Here is an 11,746-nt window from a genome sequence, read left to right as displayed (position 1 = left end):
GCTCGGGTCTTGATCTCACGGTTCGTGGGTTCGAGCCCCGCGTCGGGCTCTGTGCTGACTGCCAGCTCAGAGCCTGGAGCCTGTTTCAGTCTGTGACTCCCTCTCTCTCTGACCCTCCCCTGCTCACGCTGTCTCTCTCTCTCTCTCTCCTAGAAATAAAAAAAAAAAAAAATTAAAAAAAAAATACAAAATCCAAATTACAATAACATCATCCCCCTCCTATTTCAATGGATTCACCACAATTCTAAAAACACAAAATACACATACATTTTCGGCTTCATGCTGTGTGTTCAAACTTAAGAAACAGTACTAGAAATCTGGAATGGAACCAACCAGACCTAGCTCCATAACTTCAACATTTAAGTCAAACTGTCCAGACACTGGTTCTTCTGCAAATTTACATTCAACCTACGCAAAGCTTGGAACAAACTGGCTTGATTGTATACTAAAGTACCAGCAAACACTTTCAGAGGTTGGCAGACATTGTTAATTACCTATCCAATATCCCTTTTCTCCTTTTTTCTTGCAAACGGAAGCCTAGATTTGCCCAGCTAAAAAACATATTCTCAGCTTCTCTGGTGGACACGTGACACAGTGCCAGGCAATGAGATAAAAAAGAAAAAAAAAAGTTGACAGAGTGGTTTTTGGCACATACGTTTTCCCTTTGCTCCATCTCTTTCTCCTGCCTGGAACAAAGACACAAAGTAACTTCTATGTGCAACAGGAGACAGGCATTAGAGAGAAAACATGTTATGGATGGAGGAAAAAGGAGTATGAAGGCACTGTGGAGCTGCCTTACCAGCCCTCAACTACTTATGTCAGGACTTCCATTTTTTTGAGAGGCAGAGTGTAAGTAGGGGAGAAGAAAGGGGCACTCAGCGCAGAGCCCAACGTGGGGCTCAATCCCATAACCCTGGGATCATGACCTGAGCTGAAATCAAGAGTTGCTTAACCGACTGAGCCACCCAGGCTACCACAGACTTCTTGTTTCATGAGAAAAATAAACACATGCTTGTTTAACCTAGTATGTGTCAGGTTTTCTGTCACTCGGCCCAAAAGCAATCCAAACTGACACAGGAGGTACTGTAAATAGGTATCATTTGTCTTATGTTAAAAACAGAACCTAGGGTACCTGAATGGCTCAGCTAGTTAAGCAAGTGACTCTGGCTTATGTCATGATCTCATGGTTCATGAGTTTGAGGCCCTACATTGGTCTCTCTGCTGTCAGTGCAGAGGCCCAACAGATCCTCTGCTGCCCTCTCTCTCTACCCCTCCCCTGCTTGTGCACACAAGTTCGTTCTCTCTCAAAATTTAAACATTAAAAAAAAAAAACCTAGAAAACTACCTCACTGTGCATCAAAAGCAGAGTGGGGAGTTGTGGTACAGTCACACAATTGAATGTAATTAGAAATGCAATTTAAGGAGCACCTGAGTAGCTCAGTTGGTTAAGTCTGACTTCTTTGGGTTTTGTGTCTCCTTCTCTCTTTCCCCCTTTGCTCATGATCTGTCTTTCTCTCAAAAATGAATAAACATAAAAAAGAATCTTAAAAAAAAAAATCATGGGTACGTTCACACCTCTTTTATTGAGCACCTTACTTTTACAATTAAAAGTTTTTTTAAAAAAAGTATTTTAAGTAATGCCTATACCCAATGTGGGGCTCGAACTCATGACCCCAAGAGTTGCATGCTCTTCTGACTAAGCCAGCTAGGTACCCACTTACTTTTACAGTTTAAATTGTGGATACTCCTGTAACATAACTTCAGTTTATTTAAAGATGTGTTGTATTTGTTATACTTTTTTATTTTGACCATTCTTTTTGCATTCAGTTGCCTTTACTGAGCTAATGAGAATGTGTAGGAAAAGTGAATTCTGTTTGCTGGACTCTGTTTTCATTATCTAGGGCCAGTTATTTTTCAACGTTTTATCAAAGACTGATAAATGTATCAAAAAGTGCACATATGTAGCTTGTTGAATTTTCACAAACTGATCACATCCATTCATCCAGTACTCAGGTTAAGATCCTATGCCCTGACTACTAGTTTAGTTTTGCCTGTTTTTATACATTATTATGTTAAGTAAATGGGGTTATATGGTATATACTTCTGTATTTGACTTCTTTTGCTCAACATTGTTAGGTTTGTCCATCTTATTGTCTATAGTTATATGTTCTTTTTTAATTTTTATTAAAAAATTTTTTTAATGTTTTATTTGTTTTTTATTTTTTTTAATGTTTTATCTATTTCTAGGAGAGAGAGAGAGAAAGAGACAGACAGTGTGAGCCAGGGGAGGGTCAGAGAGAGAGGGAGATACAGACTCTGAAATAGGCTCCAGGCTCTGAGCTGGCAGTCAGCACAGAGCCCGATGCGGGGCTCGAACCCACGAACCGCGAGATCACGACCTGAGTGAAAGTCGGACGCTTAACCGACTAAGCCACCCAGGCGCCCCATGTTTTATTTATTTTTGAGAGAGAGAGAGAGCAAGCAAGCAGGGGAGGGTCAGAGATAGGGAGATACAGAACCTGAAACAGGCTCCAGGCTCTGAGCTAGATGTCAGCACAGAGCCCGATGCAGGGCTCAAACCCACAAACCTGAACCGCGAGATCATGACCTGAGTGGAAGTTAGACGATTAACCGACTGAGCCACCCAGGCACCCCTGTAGTTATAAGCTCTTAAACTGCATTTCTTTAAAAAAAAATTTTTTTTAACGTTTATTTATTTTTTAGAGAGAAAGAGAGAACACACGAGTGAGTGGCAGAGGGGCAGAGAGAGATGGAGACACTGAATCTGAACAGGCTCCAGCCTCTGAGCTGTCAGCACAGAGCCCAATGCAGGGATGCAGGGCTCGAACTCACAAACCGTGAGATCATGACCTGAGCTGAAGTCAGACACTTAACCAACTGAGCTACCAAGGAGCCCTGTAGCCATGACTTTTTTTTAAAGAAGTAGAATATCAAAAATATCTACCTCCCCAAAATCACAATTTCAGAAAATTCTAAAATGGGATACTAAACCTATTTTAGAGAAAATTATCTGTAATTCTAATGTTCTGGAAGAAGCAAATGATTTGATCTTAGAGATAAAGTTACCAGGTCTATTGTTAACAGAAGTAAAGACCAATAAGGAATATAAAAACCTCATAAAAAGAAAACTACTCCATGACAATCAACTTCTTCCTCAATAATAAAATATCATGGAGGCTGAAAGAGGAGGAGGAAAATACCAGCTGCTTCAAGTTCCTGAGGCAATCCTCCAATTCTAGGGCCTAGAATGGTGCCTAGAACATTCAATAAATACTTGTGTTTTTTTAATGGGTTTTTTTTGTTTTGTTTTTTTCTGAGAAAGAGAGAGAGACAGCATGAGCAGGGGAGGGTCAGAGAGAGAGGGAGATACAGAATCTGAAGCAGGCTCCAGGCTCTGAGCTGTCAGCACAGAGCCCAACACGGGACTGAACCCACAAACCGTGAGATCATGACCTGAGCCAAAGTCAGACGCTTAACTGACTGAGCCACCCAGGCGCCCCAATAAATACTTGTTTAAATGAATGAATCTGACCAGTCATTCCTTCAAAAACTTAATAAATATCCAGTCACTCTGCTGGGTGCTTCAAGAAAAGAGGATGAATAAAAAAGCCTGATTCCTGATCCTCAAAAGCACTCTAACAGAGAAAAACACTTAAGTAAATAATTTTAACACTATATATAAAAACTATAGTCAAGGGGCACCTGGGTGGCTCAATCAGTTAAGCATCCAACTCTTGATTTTGGCTCAGGTCGTGATCTCATGCATCGGTCACTGGATCAATTCCCCCATCGGGTTCTGCACTCACAACACAGCGCCTGCTTGGGATTCTCTCTCTCCCTCTCTGTCCTTCCCCCACTTGTGCTCACTCTCTCTCTCAAAATAAATAAACTTTTTTTTGAAAAAGCTATAATAGAGACATTCTCAGCTTTGCTGGCAGTATCACAGTCAATGAGGTTTATCTGGGGTGCAATTATTGCTAACGTAATAGACATTCTAACTGTCAAGGGGGCTAAAAGATATGAAAGACCTTTTTGACAACTGCTTTATAGTTTTGAATTTGAACTACTCATCTAACCTTCATGAGTACTATAACCATAACAATCATATTCAGCTTTCAAAACACTATTAAATATTGTTTAGGTGACATTTTATTTGCAATGTTTCATTATAACTTTTATGTTTGCAACATCAACTGGCAGCACCTCATGTACCTATCAGGGAGAAAATAGAATATATCAATCCTCTGCTGGGGTATGGAATACTTACTGTAGGTATCATAAAATGCTTAAGTCACAGTTACAGTTTACCAAACTTATTAATATATAAATAATAGTATACATAATTATGAATTTTAATACTTAATTCATATTTTCCTATTATCTCAAGCTAAAACTAAGATCAGTCAACATCAACAACAGAAAGATACAAAGAACATTGCAGGGAATAATGCAATCCTGACAGAAGAAATAGTTAATGTAGCAGATAAAGATAACTATAAATTCTGTTACTCTTCCCATTGAGAAATGAAGTCTAAATGCCTTTCCCTTGTTGACTACCGTTAATACTGTACTGCATATTTGAAAACTACTAAGAAATTAGATCTTAAATTCTCATCACAAGAAAAAAATTGTTAACTGCATGGTGATGCATGTTAACTAGACTTATGATGATTTCACAATATATACTTCAAATACCAAATCATTATGTTGTATACTTAAAGCTAACATATCAATTAGATCCCCCAAATAAATAAATATCTTTCCCTTGAATTTGGGCTGGACTTAGGGATCTGCCTGACCAACAGAATACAGAAGTGACTTCCAAGGCTAGATTCTAGGAAGCTTGAGGTTTCCAGCCACGGTTCTCTGGGAACATTCACACTCCTGTGAGCCCTGAGCTGCCATAGATCAATATTCTGGGGTTCCTATGCTGATCAAAACACATGGTGAAACCTCTAAGAAAGGCCTTGTGACTTTATGAAGAGCTCATCCATTCCAGCCCCCAACCATGTAATCCCAGCTGAGGCCCCACACACCAAGGAGCAATGGTAAGTCCAGTCCACAGAGCCCTGCCCAAATCTCTCAGATATATGAGGAAAATAGAAAACTGTTATTTTAAGCCACTAAGTTTTGAGGTAATTTGTAAAGTACCAATAGATAACCAGAACTACATAATGCTTCCAGATCCTTGACTAAAAAGAAAATAAAAGAAAATCATTCAGTTTCTCTCTGAGGTAGGAATGGGGAGGGTGAATGTGCTTACAACAGATTCAGTTAGCATTTGAAGTAAATCGGTCATCCGATTATTACAAACAGACCTGAATTAAAGAACTCCAGTCCATGCTGCCTTTGATAATTTGGGCACAGGGGAGAATTGGGGGTGGGGGAGTAGACCACTATAAACTTGAATAAAGAGAAGAAAAAAGGGAAAATATTTGTACAAATTACCCATACCAATTTTGATAGTAAGCTTCTGGTTCTATGTAAGTGCTTAGATTTGCTTGAGATCAGGCAAAAGAAAGCACCCAATGAGATCTACTATTGGTTAAAGGATTGTCTTTATCCTTTTTGAGGGATCATGTACCTCAGCTATAAGCCTTTTCTCCCTAAAAATATACACATGTACTGGGGCACACGGGTGGCTCAGTCGGCTAACCACCCAACTCTTGATTTCAGCTCAGGTCATTATCTCAAGGTTTGTGAGTTTGAGTACCACATAGAGCTCTGTGCTAACGGTGTGGATCCTGTTTGGGATTCTCTCTCTCCGCCCCTCCCCTGCTTGTGCTCATGCATACACACGCTCTCTCAAAATAAATTTTTAAAAATACACATGTACAAATACAAAACACTCCATACAATTTCAGTGATTTTCAGCCTTTAGGGTCCATGAACTTTGGGTTTAGAATCTTTTTAGAGGATTATTCAGTAATTGTTCACAAATCCACTAGATAATGCTGGCAACTGTTAGAATTATAGGAAAGTTATTTTACTCAAATTCACAAAATAATTTTTCACCCAACAACACAGAACTCAGCAATTAAAGTCTTGTGTGATTTTACTGTCCACCTATATTTTAACATAAAATTGTTACTCAACTGCAATATCTTAGCACCAGATAACGAATTTCTGAGGCATGCTTCAGAAGATACATCCTTCTTAAAGAACCTGGTTTAAGTTAAGATTGTCTCTCGGGGACAGTGGTTCAGTCTCATGCTGCTGATACTGTACAGTAATAACATGAGATTCTAACTCTTGCTCATAAGCCTCTTAAAGGCAAGAGTTCAGCTTCATACCTCTTTAAGTCCTTAGCATCCAACACTGAAATTGTACTGGGTCTTGATTATGAATAATGATGCTAGTCAAACAGAATGGAGCAACAGTTCTCAAACTTTTTGGTCTCAGGGCTCTTACACTCTTAAAAAAAAGTATTTGGAACTTCATAAAACTTTTGTTAGGTTAGTTATATTTATTCAGGTTTATAGTTAAGACACTGAAACAGAAATGTTTTAATTATTTATTAATTCATTTAAAAAAAAAACCCGCTATATATTAATAACATATTTGTATTGAAAATAAAATGAGAAGAACAAGTTTTTTCCATTGAGAAGAACAACATGATTTTGCATATTTGCAAATCTCTTTAACGTCTTTAATAGCAGCTAGATTTTCACATCTGCTTCTACATTTCAATCTGTTGTGATATCACAAGTCATGTTAGTGTTTAAAAAACACCACTGAAAACAAAGGAAAGGATAAGAGTGAAAAGATAATGTCCTAGTATTATCATGTATAGTTTTGGCCTCAAAGACCCTCTGAAAAAGAATCTAAAGAACCTGTGGCCACCTGTTAGTGTACTAAGTCCTCTATTTCTTTTATGTCTCTCTCAATGATTGGAATTCAAACTAGAGCAATAAATTCTATAATTTAGTTCATAATTCTGTACATTGCTCTTTCATCAGACTATAGTAAATTTCAACATGCTTCCTAGCATCAAAATAAAAGGCTGATGAAACTAAGCATTTACACCTGTTCTTTCCTCCCTGGTAACCAAGTAAACAACTATCCAGGGAGATACTTATAATGCCACTTATAATTCTCATACCAACTTGGGAATTAATCTAGACTGTTAAGAAGAGCCATCTAAAATTAATCTAGATTATGATTAAGCTTTAAAAATACCAATGTACACTTGCACAATAGAACAAATCCACAAAAGCCTCACTTTAACCCGGTTAAAAGCCAGGGGAATAAGTGTGTTAAATTTAAAAGTTCAAGTACATTATGGAGTTGAATGAAAACTAAGTTTTCTAGATAACTATCATTAAACAAGGGAAAGATCCAAAAAGACTTTAAAAAGTCAAAGTCATCTGAACAAACAAGACGAAGTCCAGACACAAACGTTATGAATTAAAAACTAGCCATAAACGTGGTTAACTGGAAAAGGATGAGGAAGAAAAACTTACCAAGCAAAACTGAACACTCCTGATCGAGTGCAAATCTCAAGTAAATTTTTGATATTAACACTGAGATGGAGCACTCTGCTACAATAGGCAGCTTTCCGTGAATGTTATGCAACTGCTCTACATACACGAAGTTTTCCTATCCTTTCCTTCAAAAGTATCAGTCAGCTTCAGGTTAATGCCCAGATGCAATGTTTTCCGTTGCCCTAGCAGTTTTGTTCTACTTTGTTTCTTGGTTATTCTGAGTGCTCTCTTACAACTGGAGAGTTGCTGAACCAATCCCGAGTAAGAAATGGGAAAGTACAAGAAAAGAGGCGACAGCTCTGCACCACCACACGGAAAAAGACTCAGCAGAGCAGCGGCGGCCCTGCCCAAGCTGCAATCCGAACAGAAAGCAGAGCTTTTTAGGTCCCCAGCAACACCAGACGTCTCCCGCCCCCACGTCCCCACTCCTGGACAATCTAAACACCGAAAACCAAAAAGTGGAGTCCACCCGCTTTTCAGGGCCACAGAGCCTCCCGGGCTGGGATTCTCTCCCGTTACATAACTGGGGCCTAGGGCTCTGCTTCTGCAGTCAGTCCCCAGGACAGGGAGACAGACATGTTCCCCAGAGACCCTCTCAGGGAGGCTGATTCTGGGCTCTGCACCTGGCAGACCCCGGAAAAAGAAGGGGGAACGACTCGAGGGAGGCCGCGATCACAGACGCTGGGGCCCGGGGGGTGATTAGCAGGCCGGGAAAGGAGCAGGGCGGCTCACGGAGGCCCGCGGCAGGCCCCAGCGTCTCCGCCACTAGTCCACTCCCCTCCCTCTCCGGCCGAGTCCCCACCGGCCGCCCCCTCCCCCATTCCGCTCTCCCCTCCCCCGCGCCTCCATCCCCGGCCCCAGCCGAGAGGCAGGCGCACCAGCCGCTTATGGCCTCGGCCATTACCATCGGACCGTTCCCAGCCCGGTACCTGGTCAGACATGGTGACGGTGGCTTCACCCAGGGTCTCCGCACAGCAGCGGCCTCGGGTAGGCAGAACCTCGCTCCGGGGTTTACAAATCCGTCTCTCTTCCCCACAGAACAACACCGCGGCTGGAGGGACTTCCGCTACGCGTCTCGTCACTTCCGTTACGCGTTGGGAGGAGGGATCGGGAAAAGAGGAAAGGCGAGGCGGGAAAACGGGTGGGGGAAGCCGCCCGGAGGCGGGATGGCCAGACAGCTGCTTTATTGGTGGTAGCGCAAGTGAATTAACACCAGTCTCCCCAGCTGCACTGAGGACTAGACCTTTCGCCTCCGTCCGGAGCCTGTTCTCCGGGGGAAAAGTTCCCGGTCCCCAGTCTCAGTGTTTGCAACCGTACTGACAGCCTAACTCCCGCCCCTCCGACACTTTGCACGTTTTTGAAAGCTGAGCCAAGATATTTCTATTGTCCCTTCCTGGCCATGGTCGTCAACTTCCCTAAATAAATTCGATTGAATACCAGTACTTCTTACTTTAGAGCTCACTTTTCGTTAATCAGCCACCCGGCCTGACACAGGACCTTAATTTTTTAAAAAGCAAAACAAAATTAAAGGATCCTATTGGACACAATCTTGATGGCTACTGATGAGATTCTTGGGAAAGTTCTAAACTAGTAGGGAGGAGGAGGTAATTCCAACTCTTGAATTCGTTGCTTTGAGCTAAAAAATTATTCTTACATGATTTCTGTGGCCCTGCTGGCATAGGGTAGAAGATAAGGAACTAGGTAAATGAAATAAAATTGAGATTCTGGAAATAAATCAATAAACCCTCATACATTGATTAATCTTTGACAAGAATACCAGGGCAATTTAATGGTAAAAGAAGTCAAGAAGTCTTTCAACAAATGTTTCTGGGACAACTGGATATCCACGTGGAAAAGAGTGAATTTGGATCACTACCTCACAACATATGAAAAATTAACTTTAAATGGGGGTCAGAGGCCTAAATGTAAGAGCCAACTTAAAACTCTTAGGAAAAAAAAAGGCATAAATCTTCTAGACCATTGATTAGGCAATGGATTCTTAGATATAACACCAAAAACAGAAACAACCAAACAAAAATAAATAAAACTTCATCAAAATTAAAAACTGTCTTTCGTGGGGCGCCTGGATGGCTCAGTCAGTTAAGCGCCCAACTTCAGCTCAGGTCATGATCTCCGGGTTCTGGGTTCTAGTCGCCCATGGGGCTCTGTGTTGACAGCTAGCTCATAGCCTGGAGCCTGTCTTCCGATTCTGTGTCTCCCTCTCTGAACTTCCCCTGCTCATGCTGTGTCTCTCTCTCCCAAAAATAAATAAAACGTTTAAATAAATAAATAATTTTTAAAAATAAAAATAAAAACTGTCTTTGGTGTTGAAAAATCTGAAGAATATATTTGCAAATAGTATATCTGATAATGACCTTATATTCAGAATACACAAAGAACTATTACAATTCAACTATAAAAAGATCAATAATACAATTTTTTAAATGTTTATTTTTGAAAGAGAATGTGAACAGGGTAGGGGCAAAGAGAGAGGGAGACAAAGAATCCCAAGCAGGCTCTGTGCTGTCAGCAAAGAGCCCAATGCGGGACTCAAACTCATGACCATGAGATCATGACCTGAGCCAAAATCAACAGTCAGGCACTTAACCACCCAGGCCCCCCATCATACAAAAACAGTTACACAAATATTAACAGCAGCATTATTCATAATAGCAAAAAAGTGGAAATCATCCAAATGCCAACAACTAACTAATGGACAAACAAAAGCAGTATCACATAAAATGGAATACTACTGGGCCATGAAAATGAACTACTCATACAATGTGGATGACCCTTGAAAACATGTTAAACAAAGGGAAACAGCCTCAAAGAGTGATTCTATTTTCTTTTATTCCTTTATTTTGACAGAGAGAGAGAGAGAGAGTGAGGAGAGAAGGGGCAGAGAGAGAGGGAGACAGGGAACCCCAGCAGGCTCTGTGCTGTCAGTTCAGAGCCCAACACAAGGCTCAGACTCACAAACCATGAGATCATGACCTGAGCCGAAATCAAGAGTCTAAAACTTAACGAAATGTGCCACTGAGGTGCCCCAAGAATGATTCTATTTATATGATGTGTCCACAATAGGCAAATCTATAGAGACAGAAAATAGATTACATGCATACCTCAGAAATGTTGAAGGCTTGGTTCCAGACCACTGCAATAAAGTAAGTATCACAATAAAGCTAGTCAAATGAATTTTTTAGTTTTTTAGGGCATATAAAAGTTACATTTACACTACACTAGTAGTCTATTTAGTGTGCAATAGTATTATGTCTAGAAAACAATATATATACTTGGGGCGCCTGGGTGGCTTAGTCGGTTAAGCGTCCGACTTTCGCTTAGGTCATGATCTCGCAGTTCGTGGGTTCGAGGCCCACGTCGGGCTCTGTGCTGACTGCCAGCTCAGAGCCTGGAGCCTGTTTCAGTCTGTGACTCCCTCTCTCTCTGACCCTCCCCTGCTCACGCTGTCTCTCTTTCTCTTTCCTAGAAATAAATAAAACATAAAAAAAAAAAAAAGAAAACAATGTATATACCTTAATTTTCAAATATTTTATTGCTAAAAAATGCTAAACATCATTTGTGCTTCCAGCAAGTCATCATTTTGCTGATGGAGGGTCTGGCCTCAATGTTGAGGGCTGATGGCTGATCAGGGTGGTGGTTACTAAAGAATGGGGTGGTTGTGGCAATTTCTTAAAAGAAGACAACACTGAAATTTGCCACATTGATTGACTCTTCCTTTCACAAGCTAGTTCTTTATGGCATGTGATGCTGTTTGATAGCACTTTACACACAGTAGAACCTCTTTCAAAATTAGAGTCAATCATCTCAAACCCTGCCACTCCTTTATCAACTAATTTTATGTAATGTTCTAAATGTTTCGTTGTCATTTCAAAAATCTTCACACTGTCTTCACCGAAGTAATCTCCCTGTCAAGAAACGACTTTCTTCACTTATCCATAAGAAACAACTCTTTGTCTATTGAAGTTTTATCATAAGATTGCAGGAAATCAGTCAAATCTTCAAGCTCCATTTCTAATTCTAGTTTTCTCGCTGTTTCCAGCACATCTGCAGTTACTTTTTCCTCTGAAGACTTGAGCCTTTCAAAGTCATCCATGAAGGTTGGACTCAATGTCTCCCAAACTCCCATTCATGTTGAAATTTTGATCTCTTCCAATGAATCACAAATGTTCTTAAATGGCATCTGGTATGGTGAATTCTTTCCAGAAGATTTTCAATTTACT

The 11,746-nt window shown here is 40.5% G+C and overlaps 1 protein-coding gene across 1 annotated transcript in view; it reads right to left on the bottom strand.

Annotated features, from left to right (window-relative positions):
• The window catches only part of SUMO1 (small ubiquitin like modifier 1), a 30,719-nt gene extending 22,140 nt beyond the window's left edge, over positions 1 to 8,579 (bottom strand). Inside the window, exon 1 of the mRNA XM_039257402.1 lies at positions 8,435 to 8,579. Within this exon, the coding sequence (XP_039113333.1) occupies positions 8,435 to 8,446 (12 nt within the window). The 5' untranslated portion in view covers positions 8,447 to 8,579. The remainder of the gene's footprint in view (positions 1 to 8,434) is intronic.
• Between the last annotated feature and the right edge of the window lie 3,167 nt (positions 8,580 to 11,746).

The sequence above is a fragment of the Hyaena hyaena genome, unplaced genomic scaffold (assembly GCF_003009895.1).
Source record: "Hyaena hyaena isolate Hyena2069 unplaced genomic scaffold, ASM300989v1 scaffold_615, whole genome shotgun sequence".
Classification (NCBI taxonomy): domain Eukaryota; kingdom Metazoa; phylum Chordata; class Mammalia; order Carnivora; family Hyaenidae; genus Hyaena; species Hyaena hyaena.
Note: the sequence above shows the minus strand (reverse complement) of the source record. Positions and strands in the feature narration are given on the sequence as shown.